Source organism: Carcharhinus amblyrhynchos, chromosome 10 (assembly GCF_965287045.1).
Source record: "Carcharhinus amblyrhynchos chromosome 10, sCarAmb.v2.hapA, whole genome shotgun sequence".
In the NCBI taxonomy this organism is placed as follows: Eukaryota; Metazoa; Chordata; class Chondrichthyes; order Carcharhiniformes; family Carcharhinidae; genus Carcharhinus; species Carcharhinus amblyrhynchos.
This window is the reverse complement of record NC_137333.1, coordinates 87,412,364-87,438,090: the sequence shown is the minus strand read 5'-3', so window position 1 is coordinate 87,438,090 and position 25,727 is coordinate 87,412,364. Positions and strand designations below refer to the sequence as shown.

General features: G+C 41.6%; 1 protein-coding gene across 2 annotated transcripts in view; it reads right to left on the bottom strand.

Moving 5' to 3' along the window:
- Nucleotides 1–25,727, bottom strand: part of fchsd2 (FCH and double SH3 domains 2) — a 244,362-nt gene that overhangs the window by 34,073 nt on the left and 184,562 nt on the right. For both annotated transcript variants that reach the window (XM_080197533.1, XM_080197534.1), the window contains 3 exons: nucleotides 24,566–24,682; nucleotides 24,033–24,137; nucleotides 12,816–12,977 (listed from right to left, as the gene is read on the bottom strand). In XM_080197533.1, the coding sequence (XP_080053659.1) occupies nucleotides 12,816–12,977; nucleotides 24,033–24,137; nucleotides 24,566–24,682 (384 nt within the window). The remainder of the gene's footprint in view (nucleotides 1–12,815; nucleotides 12,978–24,032; nucleotides 24,138–24,565; nucleotides 24,683–25,727) is intronic.

Below are 25,727 nucleotides of genomic sequence, written 5' to 3'. Positions count from 1 at the left end.
TGCATTCAGATCCTAACCATTTGCTGCATTAAAAAATTGTCCTCCTGTCACCTGTGGTTCTTTTGCCTTTCAAAAACCTCTTGTTCTTGACTCTTCTCCCACTGGGAACAGTTTCTCTCAATCTACTTTGTACAGGTTTCTCACTATTTTGAACTCAGCCATCCAAAACATATCACTTCATACCTCTATATTAAATTTCAGATGCCATGCATCCAATCATTCAACTGTTATATCTGTGTCCTCTTTGGAGCCTCTCACTGTACTTACAGTTCACAATACTCCTAAATTCTGTCCTAGCTGCAAATTTTGAAATTATATTCTGCACACACAAGCTAAGTCATTAATATTAATCAAGAAAAGCAGTGCTCCTAATAACTGATCCCTGGGATACACCACTATGCACGGTTCCCCAGTCCAAAAAACTGTTACTCACTACAACACAAAATCAAAAGTAAATACTCTGGATGCTGGAAATTTGAAATAAGAACAGAAACTGGAAATACTCAGCAGGTCCTGTGGCATTTCTGGAAAGAAAGAGTTAAAATTTCAGGTCGATGACGTTTCATCAGAACTCAACATGTTCACTATTACTCTGTTCCCTGCAACTCAGCTAATCTTGTATCCATGCTGCCACTGTCCCTTTTATTCTGTGGACTTCAACTTGGCTGACAAGCCTCCTGTGTTATGTTATTTAGGAAGTCCATGTACAGCATTTCAACCACGCTTTTTAACCTAATCAGAATGCTCAATCAATAATTTGCCTTCAACAAATAATGCTGACATTGCTTAATTAATCCACAATTCTTTGAGTGACTGTTAATTGACTCAACTGATCACTTTGATAAACTCTCTCACTGAGGTTAAACTGACTTCTGTTTGAACATAAGAACCTAAGAAATAGGAGCAGGAGTAGGCCATCTAGCCCGCCCCGCCATTCAATAAGATCATGGCTGATCTGTCGTGTCTCAGTTCCATATTCCCGCCCTCTCCCATAACCCCTAATCCCCTTGCCTATCAACCCGCGTCTTAAATATATTTAGCGAGGCAGCCTCCACCACTTCAACGGGCAGAGAATTCCAGAGATTCACCACCCTTTGAGTGAAGAAGTTCCTCCTCAACTCTGTTCTAAACCGCCCCCCTCTATCTTGAGGCTGTGCCCTCTGGTCCTACTGTCCTTTCTGAGCGGGAAGAGCCTCATCCTATCCATCCCATTCATCATCTTATACGCCTCAATGAGATCTCCCCATATTCTTCTAAACTTTAACGAGTACAAGCCTAGTTTATTCAGACTCTCCTCATAGTTCAACCCCCTCAACTCCGGTATCAGCCTAGTAAAGCTCTGCACTCCCTCCAAGGCCAAAATATCCTTGCGTAAGTGCGGCGACCAAAACTGCACATAGTACTCCAGCTGCGGCCTCACCAGTGCCCTGTACAGTTGCAGCAAGACCTCCCTACTTTTATATTCAATCCCCCTCGCTATGAAGGCCAGCATCCCATTCGCCTTCCTGACCACCTGCTGCACCTGCAGGCTGGGTTTTTGTGACTCATGCACAAGGACCCCGAGGTCCCTCTGCACCATCGCATGCTGAAGTTTTTCACCATGTAAGTAATAGTCCTTCCTACCATTATTCCTACCAAAGTGGACAAATTCACACTTGCCAACATTAAATTCCATTTGCCAGTTCCTGGCCCTTTCGCCCAGCCTATCTAGATCCTTCTGCAGACTTTCCACATCCTCCGCACAATTTGCTGTTCCACCAATCTTGGTGTCATCAGCAAATTTCGACACCATACACTCGGTTCCCTCCTCCAGATCATCTATATAAATGGTAAACAGCTGAGGCCCCAGCACCGACCCCTGGGGCACTCCACTAGTCACCAACCACCAATCCGAATAGCACCCATTGACCCCCACACTCTGCCTCCTATTTGACAGCCAATCCCCTATCCACGCTAACACCCTACCCCCAACTCCATGCCCCCTGACCTTCTGTAATAACCTCTTGTGCGGCACCTTATCAAACGCCTTCTGAAAATCAAGAAAGACCACATCCACCGGTTCTCCTCTATCCACCGCCCTAGGCACATCCTCATAGAACTCCAATAAATTCGTCAGACACGACTTCCCCTTAACGAAACCTGCTGCGTCTGCTTTATCAAACAATTCTCCTCAAGATGCCTTGCTATTTTCTCCTTGATCACGGATTCTAACATTTTACCTACAACAGACGTTAAACTAACCGGCCTATAATTCCCTGCCTTTTGCCTGCCACCCTTCTTAAACAACGGCGTAACATTAGCTGTTTTCCAATCTTCCGGTACTTCCCCGGAATCCAGCGACGTTTGGAAAATAATCACCAAGGCATCCACTATCACCTCCGCCAAATGTGAGGTTGTCCACTTTGGCAGGAACGACTATTACTTACGTAGCGAAAAACTGCAGCAGGCGACGGTGCAGAGGGACCTCGGGGTCCTTGTGCATGAGTCGCAAAAACCCAGCCTGCAGGTGCAGCAGGTGGTCAGGAAGGCGAATGTGATGCTGGCCTTCATAGCGAAGGGGATTGAATATAAAAGTAGGGAGGTCTTGCTGCAGCTGTATAGGGCACTGGTGAGGCCGCAGCTGGAGTACTATGTGCAGTTTTGGTCGCCGCACTTACGCAAGGATATTTTGGCCTTGGAGGGAGTGCAGAGGAGGTTTACTAGGCTGATTCCAGAGTTGGGGGGGTTGAATTATGAGGAAAGGCTGAATAAACTAGGCTTGTACTCGTTAGAGTTTAGAAGAATGAGGGGAGATCTCATTGAGACATATAAGATGATAGAGGTGGAGAGGCTCTTCCCGCTCAGAAAGGACAGTAGGACTAGAGCGCACAGCCTCAGGATAAAGGGGGGGTGGTTTAGAACGGAGTTGAGGAGGAACTTCTTCACTCAAAGGGTGGTGAATCTCTGGGATTCTCTGCCCGTTGAAGTGGTGGAGGCTGCCTCGCTCAATATTTTTAAGAAGCGGGTTGATAGGTTTTTGATAGGCAAAGGGATTAAAGGGTATGGGGAGAGGGCGGGAATGTGGAACTGAGCCACGACAGATCAGCCATGATCTTACTGAATGGCGGGGCAGGCTCGAGGGGCTAGATGGCCTACTCCTGCTCCTATTTCTTATGTTCTTATGTTTTCTCATATTATCTCTTTCCCTCTGAATTTTTAATATTCAGCCTGGGTGTCACTTGTATTCCCAACCTGACATTCTTTTCTTGTTTCATCTTACTCGCTTTTATCATCCAAGGAGCATTGGCTTAGTTTGCACATTCTTTCCCCATTGACAAGAAAAAAAACCTGTTTTGATACACTGCCTTTGACCATCTCAAGAAGCATTTTTGAAGCATTTTAAAGATTTGTAATGTAGGAAATGTAGCAGCTAATTTGCACAGAAGTTCCCACAATTAACGATGTGATATGATGTCATGGGAATTTGTTTTAGTCATGTTGGTTAAGGGATATTGTTGAGGAAATTTGGAAAAACTTTCCTATTCAGTGCCATAGCATTTTTAGGACGACCAGAGAAGGAAGACAGTTTTGGTTCAATGGCTCTTCCAAAAGTCAGCACTCTCTGACAGAACAGTGCTGCCTCAGTGCTTTAATGGAGTAAAAACCCTGATTTTGAACACTGGAATGGAACTCGAGCGCACAACTTCCTGACTTGGCAGTGAGAGTCACTGGCCCTCACAATGTCCCTAATAACTATAAATGAATCACAATTATGATAGCTGAAGGCATCGACAACAAAGTTTATGAAGTTGCAAGCTAAGGATGGATTAGGAGGCCAGTCAGCCAATGTTAAATCATCCATCCAGAGTTCCCAATCTCCTTTTCACCAATTAAAATCAATGGCAGCATCTCTGATCTGCACAGGGCTCTTCCAAATTCTCACCATCTAATCCTATCACCAAAGTATAAAATCATTTCTGTTTCATGTGCATATTGAGCTTCTCCTGAAATGCATATCTGTTATTAGCCTCAATTATTTAATGTAGCATGTTCCATATTCTTGCCAATTTTTGGGTAAAAATGTTTCTCTTGAATTCCCTATTGGAGTGATTAGTGACTATCTTGTCATTATAGTCCTTTATATTTTGACTTCCATTGACTTTCTATTTCTAACCCCTTATTTTAAAGACCTTCATCAGTCCATCCCTCAGCCTCCTTTTTCTTATATAGACAAAATGATCTCCTGTTCATTCTTTTCTGATGATGAGAACCTCTCAATTTTGATATTTTTAAAATTTATTTTTGCATTGCATCTAATGTCTCTATATTCACTTTTCAACAAAGCTAAACTTGTACAGTGTACTCCAAGCATGGCCTAACCAATATACAATAAAGATAACCTTCCTGCTTTTAGAAATGTACCCCAGCTCTTGCTTTACTTTTTCCTTAGAAACAGAAATGGTTTTAATAGACTGTGTTGTTCCTTCGAGTGATTCACGTATTTGTATCCCTAGGTGCCTTTTTCCTTTAGGCACTAATTATCCAAGAAGTCCCCGGCCTCATTTTTCCTACTAAAATGTACCACTTCACTGTTATGTTCATATAGATCGACACATTTCTCAAGTTTATGGAAGCCTTCCAGTATTCCATTAGTCAAAGAGAAAAATGGATTATCTGAAAAGGAAAAAAATTGCAGGGTTTCAGGTAAAAGGCAAGGGAGTGCCTAGGTGAATTGCTCTTGCAAAGAGTCTGCACAAAAATGACATGCCAAATTGCTTTCTGCTGTACCTGATCCATTGTGTGATATTGTCACAGGCTTCCTTTTCAGTAAATACACCCCCCAATTGATTTGTTTTTGAATTATCACGTTTTGATATATAGTGAAAAGTATTAGAATCTCTACAGCGCAGAAGGAGCCCATTCAGCCCATCAAGCCTGCATTAACAACAGTCCCACCTAAACCCTAACCCCATGTATTTAGCATGCCAATGTCCCTAACATTAAGAGGCAATTTAGGAAGCCCAACCAACCTAACCCACACATTATGGGACTGTGTGGGAGGAAACTGGAGCACCTGGAGGAAATCCACAGAGACACGGGGAGAACGTGCAAACGCTACAGAGTCACCCAAGGCCGGAATTGAACCATGGTCCCTGCCGCTGTGATATGGCAGTGATAACCTCTATGCCTCCCTTGCGTGCTATGCAGACAAAACATACCGTTTATAGAGTGCACAGGGAAGGAGGAAAGGATAGGCTGCAGAATGTAGTGTTACAGTTATAGCTTTGGTGTACAGAAAGATCAATTTAATACAAGCTGAGTCCATTCATAAGACTGATGGCAGAAGGGAAGAAGCTGTTCTTGAGTCAGTTGGTACGTGATCTCAAACTTTTGCATCTTCTTCCAGAAAAAAGGTTGTGGAAGAGAGCATATCCAGGGTGCATGGGATCCTTGATTTGCTGGCTACTTTTCTGAGGCAGTGGGAAGTATAAATGGAGTCAATGGATGGGAGGTTGGTTTACATGATGGACTGGGCTATATTCACAATCCTTAGTAATTTCTTGCAGTCTTGGTCACAGCTAGGGCCATACCAAACTGTGATATATCCCGAAAGGATGTCTTCTATGGTGCACCTGTAAATATTGGTGAGAGTTGTAGCAGACATGCTAAATTTCCTTAGCCTCTGAGAAAGCAGAGGGTAAGTGGGCTTTTTTTTAACTATAGCATCAGTGTAGAGGGACCAGGACAAGTTGTTGGTGATGTGGACACCTAGAAACTTGAAGTTCTTGATCATTTCCATTTCACCCCCATTGATGTAGACACGGGCATACCCTCCATTACCCTTCCTGAAGTCTATGACTACCTCCATTGTTTTACTGACATTGATGGAGAGATTATTATTGTCACACCATTTCACCAGATTCTCTTATCTCTTTCCTGTAATCGGGCTCATCATTGTTTAAGGCCCAATGGTGTCATCAGCAAACTTGAAAATGGAGCTGGAGCGGAATTCAGCCACACAGTCATAAGTTTATAAGGAGTATAGTAAAGGGCTGAGGACAGAGGCTTGTGGGGCACCTGACCATGAACAAATTTAAAAATGGAACTCAAATTCCAGAGTAAAAATCATCAAGGTTGCAGCAACTCAGCCTGGCCAACTTGAATCAAACTTTGCTGAACCGCTCAGTAGAGTGCAGGAGTTGTCTGATTGCTGCTGATTCAAAGACCAAATACTGCAGATGCTGGGAATTGGACATAGGAATACAAAATTTCAGAAGAATTCTAAGTGTCGAATTCATGCAAGAACTGGAGTAAATCCCGCATTTTTTTCCAGTGGGGTTTTCAAAATGAAGCTCCCACACTCTATGCACTGCAGAGTTCACTAGTATGAATCATACTGCTGCCTCTCCAGTGGGCCATTCCTGCTGAAGACGTGGCAGCAGAGCACTGAGCAGGGCACTCAGCAGGCCCTGTGCATGCGCCGATCTGTCAGTGTCGATATTGGCACTTGCACAGTGGTCCACACTGCCAGCCTCCTGATCACTGGCCAGTTCCGTGACACCACATCGCTGGCTACGCGAGGCTCCCCCCCCCCCCCCCCCCCCCCCACCCCACCCCATCCCCCCCGATCGCTGGGCTCCCGGGCTAGCTTCGATTCCCAACCTAGCTTTGATCTTCCCAATCCTTCAACCTCCATCGATCTTCCCCCCCACTCTGGCAGCCCTGATCCCGTTCCCCTCCAATCCAAATGGCCAGCCTTAGTCACTGGCCTCCCTCCCGCGCTCTGTCAACGATCCCTAAGCACAGTGGCTGCAGGACCCCCCCCATTTCTCCCTCCCTCAAGCCCTGCTCCCATTAGATCCTGCCCCATTGGCACAGCCCAGTGGGCAGAGCCAAGGTGTCCACGGGCATTGGCACTCTGCCCCTTTGGCAGTGCCAAAGGGCTCGGCTAGCACTGCCTCACCCCCAACCCTTGGGTGATCTCCATTGGCCCTCTTTGCTCCAGCAGGGTCAGGCTGCCAACTCCCCATTTACGGGGAACTGTTGTAAATCTCGCTGGAGTCAAACACTCCCGGTGGGAGTGGAGGCACTAGTAGGGATTTCAGTCCTGAGCCTGCTAATTAGATTCAAACACCCATCTATATAATTTACACAGCTCCACGCCAATCTGTGGAGCAGAGTTGATGGTGCTGGAAATCTGGTTCTTGGAGACCCATGGACGCCGTGGCGCCCAGTGGGAAACCCTCTAAATGGCATCCGCTTGAGTCTCCCATCCCGCAGCGGTGCTGGGAGAATCGTTCCCATGGTATTTAGATGGTCTCTTAAAAATTTCAAATGTTTGCACAATGTCTATTATTCTGGAAGTCTGCACCAATCTGTTGTGTGAAGAATAACTCTTACTTGTTCTAAATATACCTTTCACTAGTTTGAACATATACACATACCCTGGCTAACACTGAAAAAGTAGGTAGATGTTGGGTGATTGTCTCCTCCTCAAACTTATTTTGAGCAGTGCAGTGCCAATTTAATATTTACATATTATCTAACCTGTCTGTTCAGATATGCTTACCTCCAGAGTCATGATGATTGTGTTTTTGTTAAATTTGCTTATAGAGTTGTGTGTTTTGCTGGTAAGACCGGCATCATCTTGCCCATACCTAATTGCCCTTGAGAAACTGGTGGTGGGCTGCTTTGTGGAATCAGTGCAGTCCATGTGGTTTAGGTCCATCCACAGTGATGCTAAGGAGGCACTTTCAGGATTTTGATCCGATATGGCTTTATATCAACTTCCTTAGCTCCACATAACATTTTATAATGGCAAAACATTAAAGTCGACATTCTGCGATGGAAAAAAAACAAGCTGCTAGTCACACAGTTGTATTTTCACTGTCACTAGATGGTGCTGTGCTGCAAATTGATGAGGTCAGCCAATTTGCTCACTCTTATTTCTAGGTTTTTTTTGCCTCCTTATTGGGTGCTTAAAGTCTAATTTTGTTTCCTTCACTCCTCCTTCTGCAGGATTATTTTTTTCCAAGCGTCTAAGCTTAAGTATGAGTAATCAAAAAGAATTGTTTACAAACAAATTGTGCATGAAGATATAGTATTCATTGTTCAAATGCCTTAATAAATGCTATTTCTATAGCTTAAGTATTAAAGTGGTTCCCTTCTTAAAACTGACAATGCATTCAAAACTTGCCTGTAGGCTTTCAGAGAATTTCTGCTCAAATTGGTCCATTGCTTAAGAATCGGTGACAGTGGTGTAGTAAACGCAGTTGGTTCTGCTTCTAGTAGAACAAATTTACTGTATTTAAAAAAAGTTGGCAATGGTTCTGGTTTTAAATGCAGGCACTTTGCATGAGTCACTATTTTCAACACCCATCGCGGTGATTTCTCTGCCTTGTAATGATAATGCGTTGGTCAAAATAAGAAAGCCATTTGTCAAAAAGAGGGACCTCGCATGCTATTTTGTTGTTTCCATAGGCAGAGCAACATCAACTCAAGACAGAGTGCGGGGGAGGGATGTTGCAGGGTGAAGGTTTCCACTGATACCACAAACCACAATAATCATTCGCTTCTTAGCATCATCTTGATATGAACATTTATCATTGGTGAAAGTTCATTCTGTTATGGTGCAGGTAGCGAAAAAAGGAATTCTATTGTAAATCTGTTGTTAAGACTTTTCCTGGCAATATCACTTCTCTGCCTGTGTGTGGAACTGCACTTGATTGCTGGTATTTTTTTGATGTGCAGTAATAATTTCTATCATCCATCCATCAAATTAAGAAAATTTGAATCAAGAAATTTTGATAGAAGTATTAACTATAAATGTAGTAGCAAACTAATAACCTCTTTCTTGGCTCAAATGTTTATAATCAAATATTTTAAAAAACTTGCTTTTCAAGCAAGTCTGGGTGGCATGGGGGATCATATACAAAGCACTTCTTTAATTTACTGACCACATAAACATGAACGCTACAAAAAGATTTATCCACTGGGAGGATTATTTCCACGTTGATGAATTGGTTGGCTGGTTTGTGATGCAGGATGATGCCAACAGTGTGGGTTCAATTCCCATACCAGCTGAGGTTATTCATGAAGGCCTACCTTCTCAACCCTGCCTCTTGCCTGAGGTGTGATGATCCTCAGGGTAAAATCAACACCACTCAGCTCTCTCCCTCAAAAGGCAGCTTATGGTTATCTGGCACTCTAGCGACTTTACTGTACTTTATTCCCACAGTGGCGCAGAAAGCAAAACAACATATCCTCTGACTCAGAGAAGCAACACAAAGGATAAACAGATCCCTACCTCAGTGAATAAAAGTGTTGTATCTAAAACTGTATTTTAAATTGTTGAGAGAAAAATAATTTTTTGCTAGCCTTTCTGACTTTGATAACCTAATCCTATCTCCAAGTGAGACATAACCAGCTATGAACCTAGAGAAACTTGGCTCAAAATTAACCAAAAGATGTTTCTTTATATGCATCTCATGAATAGCTGAACTGTGGCCTTAAAGGCACAAGCTATCTAACCAAGCTCCATCTGAGCAACTAAAAGAATGAAACTACACTCTATACTCAATAATACAAGAGATTAATGCTATAATTATTACTTTTACCAGTTATACTAACTAATCTGAAAGGAATTTTCTGAAATTAAGTAATTCTTTGATTTAGTTTGGCCTTGTAACATTCCTGACAGGAAGAGGTAATTTGTGAATGAAATCAAATAAAATGAAAATCACCATTAGGATCCTGGAGGGGTCACTGCTGACAAGAAGCTGAACTGAAGCATCCATAAAAATATTATGGTGACAAGAGCATGTCAGAGGCTGGGAATTCTTCGGTGAGTAATTCGCATTCTGACTCCTCAAAGCCTGCCCAACATCTACAAGGCATAGGTCAAGAGTGTGATAGAACACTTGGCATTTTGTCTGGGTGACTCTACTAAGTAAGAAGTCTGACAACACCAGGTTTCAGTCCAACCGATTTATTTGATAGTAAACTCACTAGCTTTCGGGTTAGCCCCTTCGTCAGGTGAATGGAGAGTTCTTAGAACAGCAATTATTCCCCATCCTGAATCACTGCAATCCATGTGGTTTAGGTATATCCGTAGTGCTATTAGGGAGAGAGTTCCAGGAATTTGTCCTGGCTACAGTGAATAAATGGCAATATAGTTACAAGTTAGAATGGTGATTTTGGAGGTAGTCCTGCGGGATGGAGTTCTCAATGCATCTGCTGCTCTGCTCTTTCTATGCAGTAGAGGTTTGGGTTTGGAAGGACTGTCAAAGAAGCTTTGTCAAGTTGTCAGTGCATACCATATACAAAATCTTGTATATGGTATGCACTGTTGCTACTGTGCACAGATAGAGGCGGCAATAAATGTTTAGGTGGTAGTTGGGGTGCCATTCGAACAAGCTGCTTTATGCTGGATGGTATTGTGCTTTTTCAGTGTTAGTAGAGTCATGATGTGGATATGCTGGCGTTGGACTGGGGTAAACACAGTAAAAAGTGATGTGCACATCCCACGAAGTAATTAAGTAGATTACATGTAACCACACCTCTTCCAATAAATTAAAATACATAGATGCCATCCGATTGCAACTGCACATGAAACGCTGTATGCATAAACCTAAAGTTGCCTAAGGTAAGCCTAATGTTGTGATTTTTTATAAAAAGTATGTATTTGATATATAAGTAGGATAACTATGTAATGAGTACAGCATTTGTGAAAGGGAACAGGAGAAAGCCAATCAGCCCCTCAAGCCTTTTCTGCCATTCGAACAGTTCATATTGATCTTTACCTCAATTCCATTTACCCACCTTTTACCCAAATCCTTGGATAAGTTTATCAATCAATTCTGTCATAATCTTACAAAATTTCAATTGATCCAGCATCTATAACTTGTTGTGGAAAAGAACTGCAAATTTCCATTAACCTTTAGGTGAAAGGTGATTTCATTCTAACTTGGACATTGAGTCCTTTGGTCCAGGTGTCCCCATGAGAGGAAATAACTTCTAACTAGCCTATAAAAGTTTTATAAAAATAATATTAAACGCAATTATATCAATACCAAAACTTCTAAACTCAAGGATTAAAAGCCAATGTTATGTTAACTATCATAATTGAAATTCTATTATCATTCTGATGAATAATTTTCCCAGATGTTTCTTCCGCACTACTTATTAGGTATACATATAAAATTCAGTTATTTATATAAATACTTCACTATACAAAAAGTTCTCCTTGCACAACATTATCGATCATCACGCACAGTAGTTGTCATGAATAGCGGTAACATTAAACATTGAATAAAATCCAATCTCTCTGAAAACATCAACAATTTTATATAGCACCTCAACAGAGAAAAACATTTCAAGATGCTTCTCAAGAACACTAGAAAGGGTGTCACATACGGAGATATGAGGATGGATGATCAAAAGTTTGGTAAAGGAGTTAGTTTTTAAGAAGTGTCAAAAAAAAGAGGTAGAGAGAAAAAAAGTTTAGGGAAGGAATTCTATAGTTAAGGGCACAGTCAACTGAAAGCACTGCCACCAATGTTGAAGCAATTAAAATGGGGGACATACAACGTGGCAGAACTAGTGCATCACAGAAATCATGAGAGTTACAGGACTGAACGTTGCAGAAGGAGAAAGGGTGAGGCTACGGAAGTATTTGAAAATGTGGCCGACAGTTTTAAAACTGAAGCCTTATCCAACTCCAGGGACCTGGGTTCAATTTCTGGCCTTGGGTGACTGTGTGGAGTTTACACATCCTCCCTGTGACTGTGTGGGTTTCCTCCAGATGCTCCTGTTTCCTCCCACAGTCCAAAGATGTGTGGGCAAAGCCCTGAAAGTTAGTGGCGTCTGTTACCAAATAAACCTGTTGGACTTTAACCTGGTGTTGCGAGGCTTCTTACTAGGTTGATTGGCCATGCTAAATTGCCTCTTAGTATCTAGATTACAGGGATTAGCAGGATAGATGTGTGGAGTTGTGGGGAAAAGGCTTAGGGTGGGACTGTTGTCGGTGCAGAATTGCTGGGCGAATGGCCTCCTTCTGCACTGTAGGTCTTCTGTGATTCTACAACCAGGAGCCAATGCGAGCACAGAAGTGGCAGGTGATGATGATTTGGATTCAGACAGTGGCTTTGGATGAGCTTGAGTTTATGGAGGATAGAAGATTGGGCAAGAGAGCATGTGAATAGTCAAGTCTGGAGGTAACAAGGATGGGGCTTTCAGCAGGAGATGAACTGACAGTGGGACAGAATCAAGCACTGTTACTGAGGTGGAGTTAGTCGATCATGATGATGGTGGGAAGTGTTGTCTAAGGCACATCTCGAGGTAAAATACAAAAATTAAATTGGAGGTGATGTGTTTCAGCCTCAGGCAGTTACCAGAGGGACTGACGGAGTCAATAGCCAGGGAATGAAACTGTTTCAAGGACCACAGACAATGACTTTAGCTTCCCCAATACTTAGTTGGAGGAAATTTCTGCTCAGCCAATATTTCTCCAAATTATCCTCCAAGTCTCTCAACCACTTTGGCTTGGAAAAATATTGCCATCTCTTCACATCTCTTGTCAATGCCCAGAACTCCTTTCCAAACAGCTGTGTGTGTGTGTGTGTGTGTGTGTGTTGGGGGTGGTACCGAAACCACATTGTACTGCAGTGGTTCAAGAAGACAGTTTATAACCATCCTCTTAAGAACTATTAGGGATGGGCAAATGTTGGATTTGGCAGAAAAGCTCGAATCTCAGTAGCAAATAAAAAAGGGACTGACAGTTTATAGACAATAGTTTTCAAGAGAGGTGGCATTCAGCAAACATGTCAATGTCTTACCAAGTGCACAGTTTCACTGTTGGAGAGTGGTGGCAGGCTTGCCCAACGCTCATTTTCTAATTCCTCCATTACTTGATTCATGGCACTTTTTAACCAAGTATCCACAGCAACCCCAATCTGCCTCAGTAACTCCAATCGTGCTTCTGCCTTTAGCTTAACTGTCTGCAAAAAAAAATTGACAATTTTTAAAAAAACTTTAATTTGAACTGAGGAAATGCTGCATAATCATATATGTTTCAGTTCCTTTATCTAACTTGCTGTTTGTAATTTTTATAAATGATCTGGTTGAGGGTATAGTTGGGTGGATTAGTAAATTTGCTGACGACACCAAAGTCGGAGGTGTGGTAGATAGTGAGGAGGGGTGTCATAGTTTACAGAGAGACTTGGACAAGTTGCAGAGCTGGGCCGAGAGGTGGTGGATGGAGTTTAATACGGAAAAGTGTGAGGTAATTCACTTTGGCAGGAATAACAGATATGTGGAGTATAGGGCTAACGGGAGGACTCTGAATAGTGTTGATGAACAGAGGGATCTAGGTGTATGTGTACATAGATCCCTGAAAGTTGGGAATCAAGTAGATAAGGTTGTTAGGAAGGCATACGGTGTCTTGGCGTTTATTGGTAGGGGGATTGAATTTAGGAGCCACAGCGTCATGTTGCAACTGTACAAAACTCTGGTGCGGCCGCACTTGGAGTATTGTGTGCAGTTCTGGTCCCCACATTATAGGAAGGATGTGGAGGCATTGGAGAGGGTGCAGAGGAGGTTTACCAGGATGTTGCCTGGTACGGAGGGGAGGTCCTATGAGGAGAGACTGAGGGATTTGAGGTTGTTTTCGTTAGAAAGAAGGCAGCTAAGAGGGGACCTTATTGAAACATATAAGATGATTAGAGGTTTAGATAGGGTGGACAGTGATACCCTTTTTCCTCGGATGGAGAAAGCTAGCACGAGGGGGCATAGCTTTAAATTAAGGGGTGGTAGTTATAGGACGGATGTCAGAGGTAGGTTCTTTACCCAGAGGGTGGTGAGGGATTGGAATGCTTTTGCTTTTTAATTGGTCGGCGCAACATCGTGGGCCGAGGGGCCTGTTCTGCGCTGTAATGTTCTATGCACTCTCTAAACTCTTTTAGTTCAATCGCTAAATTATAGTTATTTTATAAAAAATAGACCATTAGCATAAAAATAAATTTGACAAAGATTAAGAACATCTTTTTATGGCATTAATGTTTTAGAATTTGTAAGCAATCTCCTATTTTTAATTTGCAATCTTGTGCTGAAATCTGCACTTTATCAACTACGCTTCTTGAACAATAGTGACAGAAAAGCTTTAGATGAGTTATATTTGATTTGTTAAATATTAGAAATAAGATGTAGATTTAAGGAGGTTTAATTTAGTGGTTCTGCGTAATGGGAGTAAAGCTCTGGTTAAATTCATGCTAGACAAAAGGTTTGCATGTGTGGATATTGGTCAGTTCAAACTGTGCTTCTTTGGCGTTAGACAGGGTTATGACATGAAAGTAAACAAGCTTGAGAAGTAATTTTTCTTCAGGAAAATTCTGTGGTCTATTCTTAAGAAAGTATTAACAATGTACTTGGAAAATCATAGTATGGTCAGACTGGGTTAATCTGATTTTATGTAAGGGAAATTGCGTTTGACAAATTTATTGGAGTTTTCGGAGGATGTAACTATTAGGGTAGATAAAGATGAGGCAGCAGACATAATATATTCAGACTGCCAAAGCCAACTGATAAGATGCCATAATTGGAGAAATTTGTTAACATGGATTGAGTTTAGGAATAAATGGAGCACTTTCAAGTTGGTAGGCTGCAACTAGTGGAGTGCTACAAGGATTAGTGCTCGGACCCCAACTATTTACAATCTACTAGACAAAGCGACCAAGAGTAATAAGGTATCCAAGTCTGTTGATGATACAAAGCTAGAGGGAATGTAATCTGCGAGGAAGACACAAAGACAGCATAGGGATATAGACAGATTAAGTAAATGGACAACAAGATGGCAGTGGAGTATTACATGGGAAGTGTTGAGGTTATTCACTTCGGTAATATAGGAAAACAGAATAATCTTTAAAAGGTATGAAACTTAATGTTGGGTGTACTCATACAAGGAACACAAAAGGTTAGCATGCAAATACAGCAACTGATTAGAAAGGCAAACAACATGCTGGCCTTTCCTGCAAGTGAACAGGAGAACAAGATAAGGAAGTCTTGCTACAATCATACAGTGCTTTGGTGAACCCACATCTGGAATACTGTGCGCAGTTTTGATCTCCTTATCTAAGGATACACTTGCTTTTGAGGAGGTACAGTTAAGGTTCACCAGACTGATTCCTGGGATGAGAGGGGGAGTGCTCTGATGAAAGATGGGCCCTTAAGGAATTTAGAACAATGAGAAGTGATCTCACTGAAACACACAAGTTTCTGAAGGGGCTTTACAGGGTGGGAGAGATCGTTATCCCCTAACTGGGGAAGCCGGATATGGGGGTTCAGCTTAGGTTAAAGGGTTGGTCATTTTGGATTGAGATGAGGAGAAATGTCTTCATTTGGAGAGTTTGATCTTTGAAATGTTTACTCCAGAAGATTTTGGATACCCCATCATTGAATATATTCAAGGCCGAGACAGATTTTTGACTACTGAGGGAATCAAGAGATAACGGGGTAAGCGAAAAGTGGAGTGAGGCTGAAGATCAAGAATGATTGTTTAGAGAGCTGGAGCAGGTCTACTGCTCTTGCATCTCTTTCTTAAGTTATGTAAATTAATTTAATTTGCATACTTTCAAGATCTCACATTGTCCATTGGCTGGAAGAGATAGCAAAGGTGGTACAGACATAATCTCCCCATGTTGTTATCTAATATCCAACACATTTTCCCTCTGTTTTAGTTCCTAAGAAGAATTCAATAGACTCAAAATGCTAACTTTGTTTTTTCTCCCTATAGATGCCGCCAGATCTGCTGAGTTTTACTAGCATTCCCTGCTTTTGTTTCAGATTCCAGAATCTGTAGTGTTTTGCTTACCCTGGAAAACGAAACATAGAAAAGAGGAGCAGGCCATTTGGCTCTGCCAGCTGCTTCACTATTCATCATGCTCATGGCAGATCATCCAACTCAATAGCCTGATCCCACCTTCCCTCCATATCCTTTGATCTTCTTTGCCCCAAAAGCTATATCTATCACCTTCTTGAAAATATACAATGATTTGACCTCAACTGCTTTCTGTAGTAGCAAATTCCACAGGCTTACACTTCCTGGCTCCTACTGGGATCCCAATGTTATTCCACCCTGCTCTAATTTTCCTTGGGGTGGCTCAGAACTTAGTGGATTCAGTGATAAAGCAATTGAAGTTGGGAGAAAAATAGGTAAACGCCGATATGTCAAACACGTTATGTTCTACCCATAAGCAGATATTCTCCCTAAGTCAAGGTTTATGGGGAACAGGTAGAAAAATCAGATCAGCCATTATCTTATTAAATGCCGGAGCAAACCCAGAGATCCAATGGCCTACTTTCGGCTCCTACCTCTTATAACCTCTTTTGCCATTGCTTTGATGGTTGCATTGGTGAAGTTTTTTGCTTTTACTGACCTCCACATGACCTGTTAAAATTCCACGAGTGTCTACCACCTATTAACCAACCCTCAACTTGTCCTATGGAGGGGTGAACGAGGCAAGGTCCAAGGTGGCATCACTATGCTTGTCGCAATTAAGGTCTTGCTTGGCTGGCCCAAGGTTTAGAAGATGGGAAGAATTTTCTTACACCTCTCTTACATAACTTCTTCCAAAATCTGTCATCACAGCTTGCAAAATATCTAATTTACGAAATAGAACTTTTGTGTTTATGATATTCCCATTTGTTCCTGATGCATGTGATCAAGCACTGATGCCAAATGCAGCGGCTATCTATAACAATCACCATTCATTACAGCTTCAAATTACGCTGATGCAAATTAGAAAGCAGCCTTATAGATTGTGATAAAATATCAGATAAAACAAACTAAGGCCACATGGACAGATGGTAGACGTAAGAGTGCAACATATTTAAACAAATTATTGATCAACAAACATAGCTTCAGAACAGATGAAAGCAATTTAACCAACCAGTTATTTCTTTGATTAATATAATTGTTGCCAGCTAAGTAATTTAGGTGATATGAATACATTTCCTGGCAGCATTCTACAAACCAGTTAATTGGTGTGGTGTAGCTGTGGTTCTCAGTCTGTTTATTGATCTTCTCAGATAATGACTTTACAAAAGAAATTGCCACCTGGTACAAGCTCTGCCCTTTATTCTATGCTATAGATTATGCAATATTTTAAACTAAAGGAGGATTAAAGACAAATGCTTTAAATGAGTACATGAATAATGTCACAGCATTTACCACACCTTCTTTCTTAAGAGTTTTCTGGAAAATATAAACTCAATTTTATTTTCTCTACCACTCCCATAAATTTGACCATGATCAAATGGAGAAAGTACGAGCCGATTTACAACAATGTTGCCTGTACTTAAAAATTACAGCTCTGAGAAAGACTGGATAGGCTGGGGTTGTTCACCTTGAAACTGTGGAGGCTAAGAGGTGACCTGATTGAGGTGTACAGGATCACGAGAGGACACGGATATAAGATAATTGGTAGATGGATTAGAGAAGACGGGAGGAAAAACTTCCTTCACCCAGTGGATGGTAGATGTGGAAACCTTCAACTCATTTAAAAGTTACCTGGATCTGTACTTAAAGTGCCATAACCTGCAAGGTTATGGACTGGGCGATGGAAGGTGGGATTAGAATGGATAGCTAGCTTTTTACATTTTCTTTCTCAACTGACGCAGACACATTGGCCTCTTTCCATAAGATTTTCTATGGGCACCACACATAAATTGAATCGTACTATTAAAAATGATACAATTTTAAAATTGGGTATTATAATAGCACTATTGTAAGACCATAAGACATAGGAGCAGAAGTAGGCCATTTGGCCCATTAAGTCTGCTTCACCATTCAATGAAATCATGATCGATCTAATAATCCTCAATTCCACTTCCCCGCCTTATCCCTGTAAGTCTTGATTTCCTTATTGATGAAAAATTTGTCTATCTCAGCCTTGAACATACTTAACGACCTAGCTTCTACAGCACTTTGCAGTAAAGAATTCCAGATTCACCATCCTCAAGAGAAGAAATTTCTCCTCATCTCTGTCTTAAATCACTCAGATATGCTCTCTGGTCCTAGACTCTCCCACAAGGGGAAACAACATCTCAGCATCTATCCTGTCAAGCCCCCCAAGAATCCTATTTGTCTCAATAAAGTCACCTCTCGTTCATCTAAACTCCAGTAAGTACAAGTCCTTCTTAACCTCTCCTGATAAGAAAATCCCTCCATATGCGGGATCAAACTAGTGAACCTTCTCTGGACTGCCTCCAATGCCTTATCTAAGAAAATACCTTTCCTTAGATAAGGAGACCGAAACTGCAGTATTCCAGGTGCGGCCTATAATGCCTTGTATAGATTGAGCAAAACTCCCCAATTTTTATGTCACTCTCTTTGAAATAAAGGACAATATTCCATTTGCCTTTCCACTTGCCTGCTAAATTTGCATGCTAGTTTTTTGTGATTTATGTATGAGGACTCCCAAAACCCTCTCTGCTGTAGTATTCTGCAGTCTTTCTCCATTTAAACAATATTCAACTCCATTATTCTTCTACCAAAGTGCATAATTTCACATTTCCCTACATTATCAGGCAGATAACAATAAATATTTGAATGCTGCCAATTAAAGACAATCTCTCGGACTGCTACTACCCTGTTCACAAAGCTATTAATGCTTCTCAACAGTCAACCACTAGAATGTAAGATTTTCTATGGTGCTATAGAGATTGGTGTAGGGCGATCTGTTATTTTCTTCACCTGTTAATAAGAAATAATTCCTCTCTTCAATAGCTTGAGTCTATAGCTCATTAACAAGGACCTTCTTTAATGGTTTCTTCACCTTCCAAAATCATGACTCATTCTTTTCAATTAGCCACTTAGCTGGCATAATCAGTGAGGCATCCCCAAATTACATCATTGGATACTATGCTAAATGACATCTTTTCCCGTCAGGGAGATCTCATAGAGGTCTATAAGATTACAAAGGGTATAGATAAACAGTGGTAAGCTTTTTCCTAGATTGGAAACAAATATTACGAGGGGCCACAGGGTTAGGGCGAGGTATAATTCGGATGTTAGAGGGAGGTTTTTCACACAGAGGGTTGTGGGGGTGTGGAATGCACTGCCAAGTAAGGTGGTGGAGGCAGGCATGCTGGAGTTGTTTAAGGGATACTTAGATAGGCACATGAGCGGAATAGAGGTGGAGGGATATAGGAGACTGTTTTAAATAAGGATCAAGAGCCTTGGGACGTTCCTGGGAATCAACTGATTCCTATGGACCTTCCAATATATTTTCTGGCTCACTTGTTTTACTTTTGAGCTTCTGGGGATTCCCTTGAATGTTTGCATAAGATGTGCATGTTATTGATGTTTTTCTCTTTTAATCCACAGGTGCTTCGGTCCGCTTTGTTGTCCTACAAGGGGCATACACGCAGTGGGTCGTGCGAGGGCTGGTCTTGGATGTTTCGAGAGTAGCCTAGTGCTTCACATCGTTAGTGTACACTTAAACTGGACCAGCTGATGGGAAACACGACAGCTCAGTGACTATCACTGTTTGCTGTGCAGATACATGGATTTGGGCCAGCATCTGTGGGAGTTTGCGCATTCTCCCTGTGCTTGCGTGGGTTTTCTCCGGTTTCCTCCCATACCCCAAAGATGCGCTCTTAGGCCGATTGGTGTAACAAATTGTCCCTAAATTAGTCTCCCATCAATCTGGTTTCCAATGTGGAGTGCCATAAGTGTAGACAAAGGTCATGGGTGAAAGAGGGAACTCAATGTTAAAATGGTGGTGCGGGCTTGTTGGGCTGAAGGGCCTGTTTCCCGTGCTGTGTTGTTCTTTGAGTGCATGTACCGAGAAAAATCTGTACCATCTCAACTGGTATCAATCATTTCAAACTGCAGATCTTAATTATAAATGAAAATCCTTAGGTGGGATGGTAGTTGAGACTAAAAATACTTACTTTTCCTAATGAAAGTAGCAAAGTATTTAAGTATTTAAAAGGGTTCTGAAAGAAATGGCGGAGGTGATAGTGGATGCCTTGGTGGTTATTTTCCAAACGTCGCTGGATTCCGGGGAAGTGCCGGAAGATTGGAAAACGGCTAATGTTACGCCATTGTTTAAGAAGGGTGGCAGGGAATTATAGGCCGGTTAGTTTAACGTCTGTTGTAGGTAAAATGTTAGAATCCGTGATCAAGGAGAAAATAGCGAGGCATCTTGAGGAGAATTGTTTGATGGGGCAGATGCAGCATGGTTTCGTTAAGGGGAAGTCGTGTCTGACAAATTTATTGGAGTTCTATGAGGATGTGTCTAGGGCGGTGGATAGAGGAGAACCGGTGGATGTGGTGTTTCTTGATTTTCAGAAGGCGTTTGATAAGGTGCCTCACAAGAGGTTATTACAGAAGGCATGGAGTTGGGGGTAGGGTGTTAGCGTGGATAGAGGATTGGCTGTCAAATAGGAGGCAGAGAGTGGGGGTCAATGGGTGCTATTCGGATTGGCGGTTGGTGACTAGTGGAGTGCCCCAAGGGTTGGTGCTGGGGCCTCAGCTATTTACCATTTATATAGATGATCTGGAGGAGGGAACCGAGTGTATGGTGTCGAAATTTGCTGATGAGCAAATCTTTCACCAAGATTGGTGGAACGGCAAATTGTGCAGAGGGTGTGGAGAGTCTGCAGAAGGATCTAGATAGGCTGGGCGAATGGGCCAGGAACTGGCAAATGGAATTTAATGTTGGCAAATGTGAGGTTGTCCACTTTGGTAGGAATAATGGTAGGAAGGACTATTACTTACATGGTGAAAAACTGCAGCATGCGACGGTGCAGAGGGACCTCGGGGTCCTTGTGCATGAGTCGCAAAAACCCAGCCTACAGGTGCAGCAGGTGGTCAGGAAGGCAAATGGGATGCTGGCCTTCATAGCGAGGGGGGTTGAATGTAAAAGTAGGGACGTCTTGCTGTGGCTGTATAGGGCACTGGTGAGGCTGCAGCTGGAGTACTGTGTGCAGTTTTGGTAGCCGCACTTACGCAAGGATATTTTGGCCTTGGAGGGAGTGCAGAGGAGGTTTACTAGGCTGATACCGGAGTTGAGGGGGTTGAGCTATGAGGAGAGTCTGAATAAACTAGGCTTGTACTCGTTAGAGTTTAGAAGAATGAGGGGAGATCTCATTGAGACATATAAGATGATGAATGGGATGGATAGGATAGAGGTGGAGAGGCTCTTCCCGCTCAGAAAGGATAGTAGGACTAGGGGGCACAGCCTCAAGATAAAGGGGGGGCGGTTTAGAATGGAGTTGAGGAGGAACTTCTTCACTCAAAGGGTGGTGAATCTCTGGAATTCTCTGCTCGTTGAAGTGGTGGAGGCTGCCTCGCTAAATATTTTTATGACGTGGGTTGATAGGTTTTTGATAGGCAAGGGGATTAAGGGTTATGGGGAGAGGGCGGGGATGTGGAATTGAGACACGACAGATCAGCCATGATCTTATTGAACGGCGGGGCAGGCTCGAGGGGCTAGATGGCCTACTCCTGCTCCTATTTCTTATGTTATGTTCTTATGGCAAAACTTTTTTTTTAAAACATTTATCAAATAACATTTAAGCATTGTCAAATCAAAGAAAATAAGCTTCTTGGAGTTAAATTATCATTAGTTATACAGTACAATCCTTTACTTATACCCCTCTTTGGTCATTCTGTAGCTACGTGCAGTGAAGCCATTCCTTAATATTAGTCCTTATTCTTCATTGCACAGTTGGATATTTTGCCTTATTATTTGTTGGAAAAGTATACTTCAGCATTTATTTCATAATGTCAATTTCCATAAGGTTGTCAAAGTAAAACTTAATTTGGCTTAAACCAAAACTAATTTAATATATCTCCTTATGGTTCAGTGATAAAGTTAGTCAGTAATATGAGCCATATGACACAGATTCAATGCCTAGCCTTTTCTGAGTTTGATCAGTGAGGGTGTTCCACAGGTTTAAGCATCAGTTGGTTCTGAAGACAAACATCAGCCAGTGTTTCAGAGACCACTAAATGAGTAGTGCTTGAAGGTGTGTGGGAGGACATAGGGCAACATCAAAATTGGATTAATCTATAGTACGTTCCACCATGTCCACTGTGCTAGCTTCTAAACAAGCATTTATTCCGTTTTTTTTGTTCAGAGTCTCTTCCATTGACTGCTATGCTGGTTAAGGGAAGGAAGGATCTGGAGGAGGGAACCGAGTGCAGGGTGTCGAAATTTGCTGATGACACCAAGATTGGGGGAAAGGCAAATTGTGCGGAGGGTGTGGAGAGTCTGCAGAAGGATCTAGATAGGCTGGGCGAATGGGCCAGGAAATGGCAAATGGAATTTAATGTTGGCAAGTGTGAGGTGGTCCACTTTGGTAGGAAGAATGGTAGGAAGGACTATTACTTACGGGGCGAAAAACTGCAGCAGGCAACGGTGCAGAGGGACCTCGGGGTCCTTGTGCATGAGTCGCAAAAACCCAGCTTGCAGGTGCAGCAGGTGGTCAGGAAGGCGAATGGGATGCTGGCCTTCATAGCGAGGGGGATTGAATATAAAAGTAGGGAGGTCTTGCTGCAGCTGTATAGGGCATTGGTGAGGCCGCAGCTGGAGTACTGTGTGCAGTTTTGGGCGCCGCACCTGCGCAAGGATATTTTGGCCTTGGAGGGAGTGCAGAGGAGGTTTACTAGGCTGATACCGGAGTTGAGGGGATTGAGCTATGAGGAGAGGCTGAATAAACTGGGCTTGTACTCGTTAGAGTTTAGAAGAATGAGGGGAGATCTCATTGAGACGTATAAGATGATGAATGGGATGGATAGGATAGAGGTGGAGAGACTCCTCCCGCTCAAAAAAGACAGTAGGACTAGGGGGCACAGCCTCAAGATAAAGGGGAGGCGGTTTAGAACGGAGTTGAGGAGGAACTTCTTCACTCAAAGGGTGGTGAATCTCTGGAATTCTCTGCCCGTTGAAGTGGTGGAGGCTGCCTCGCTAAATATTTTTAAGAAGCGGGTTGATGGGTTCTTGATAAGAGAGGGGATTAAGGGTTATGGAGAGAGGGCGGGAAAGTGGAACTGAGCCACGACAGATCAGCCATGATCTTATTGAATGGCGGGGCAGGCTCGAAGGGCTAGATGGCCTACTCCTGCTCCTATTTCTTATGTTCTTATGTTTATCAACTTTTGTGACGCTGACTAATTTGGTATCATTATCATCTTTGGTTTCATAGTTGCAGCTTAATTTGGACACGTGGGTTCTAATGTATGATTTGTAAATTTTAAACAATAAAATAAATTCTTGCTTCAATATGCCTTTTTCCCAAGAAAAGAGGTTCAGTTTTTTGGGTTTTCTTCCATAACTTGGATCCACAAATCTAAGAATCACCTGCAATTTCATATGTATTCATGTTCCTTTAACGAGACTATCTGTTCCCGAGAGCTCGTGTACAAGTTAATCATTTTCATAAGATTTAATTGCTGGCATCATGCTCCATCAATTTTAAGAACTGGTGCTTTGGTTTCTTTTTGCTTAGTGGCTACTAACTGTTCCTTGGGACTGTCCAAAGCACAGGTTCCTGCTGAAACCAATAGAGCAAATCCAGAATAATCACAAAATGATACATTTCTACAAGCGAAAACAAAAATTTCTCAGTTAAAAGGTTAGAGTTAGATTTATATTTGCTAAGTTGCAATTATTTATTACCTGCTAAAGTATGCACACTTATCGCCTCTATTTACAAACCCAGAGCTTAAAAAGGTCTTTTTGGTGAAGTTTGGTATACTCATTAGCACAGCTGTGCATTATGGTAATAGTCAAGATAATAACCAAATCTAATACAGTATGTATTTCTATTTTGATAACTAAAGTATCCTTGATGGTAACTGCAAGGAGTATAAACATACGCACATGTACACAAACACACATAGCAAAAATAACATGACTTACATTTTCCACTCATTGTGTTTATACATTTTGCAAAGGAACAAGCAAATAAAATTACCAGGTGTGTTAATTAATTTGTTCTTTCTTTTTGAAAGTTTCTGTTGTATTTTGCTCTCAGAAATCCCTTACCTCTGCCTTCCGGATAGCTTCTCTAGCCTCTTCTAATTTTTGTTCCAATTCAATTCGCCCTTGTTCTGAGACGACAGTTCCATGAGCCTTTAGATCTTCCAGGGTCTGTACATTCAAACAACAGGTCAAATAATTAACATATAAATGAATGAGGTCAAACATGCGATTGTGCTTATGTAATATGTCAAAAGTTGAAAGGAAAACAAATACAGGACTAAGCATGATGAGCCACCATGTCAATTATGTGACTTGGATATTTCATATGGGAATACGCTTTAAAAGATAACAAAAACCTTGTTGGTGTAATGTAAATAACCTGATCCAGTGTTGAGGTCAATGGACATACAGTGCATATACAAGAGCTTGTATCACAGATTAAATTCTTAAGTGAACTTAAAAACATTTTTCTCAACAGAATATCAACTAGAGCAAGTCAGTTTTTGGTCAGTTGCTCTGGGCTGGTACATTCAATCTAGAGTACAGACAAGCTCATTTAATTAAAATACAGTGGAATATTTACATTTTTCTCTTACCCTCTGACCATGGATGATTGTTTTATGCTCTCGTGCTACACGGGTTGCCCACTTACGAGCTTCCTTGTTAAGACTGTGCTCCTCAGTGGTCCCAGATTCATATTCTAATTGCCGACTCTGTAACATTTAATGATACTTGTTAACAGGGTGATAGAAACGATGATGACCATGGATACACACTTCATGGTACCATTGGGAAATGTGATCGCATCCAATAAACCCTTTAATACCTAGTAGTATTAGCTAATAGTGTGCTGTATTATCTCTATCTTACTCATCAAGAAATATTAGAATTTCTTTTGCTAAATTTAAGAGAATATGCAGAAGAGCACATGCGATTTCTAGAATTGTAGTGGGGAAATGGATTCACAAGTATTGAGTTATGAAAGGGCAAAACTATTATGTTTCAAGAAATATATTGCATTTCAGACATGAATGCTTTTGAGACGAGCACAATTTGGTGTTTTCTTTTAGGTGAATCACCAAGCATCAAAATAGATCCTCTATTTATTGCAGTGGAAAGCAAGAATAAAGAATAGGATGGCTAAGGTGAGATGGGACATTTTATAAATACAATTTACAGCCTCCTTTTGTTATGTAATTGACATAAGGAGTGCAAATCCAGCCACATAATAAGATTTTTTCATGTGTAAAATTTGATTCCGGTTAGAAGTTACAATGTAATACAAAGCAAGAATATAAACAAAACTGCAAATCAAAGCTCTTCTGCTTACTCTCCTGAACTTCAATACTAAATCCACTAATTAAAGCAAATAGGAAAATAGCAAGCTTTACGGTACACCAGCAGCATGCAAAGCACCAGGCTCTGTCACCATTTATCTTCAATAATCCAGGATCAGATTCTTTGATAGAAAACAGGCAGAATCATTAATGGTATTTGCTATTTCAGTTCTTTGGGCTTTCTAATATTCTGGTCCTTTGGTCAAAGAATAACATTCCTGTGCATACTTCCTTAATGGTGGCTGCAAGAGGTATCTTTAAGAGCAAGGTTTTGAAAAATTGGTTTTATGTAATAACGGTCCGGCATCCAGTAGGTGTTTGTCACAATTCAAACACCATACAAATTTCTGTCACATTCACAAAAAAATTCACATTCAATTAAAAAGTATTTGTGCCCTCCTCACATCAGCTATCTGCTTTA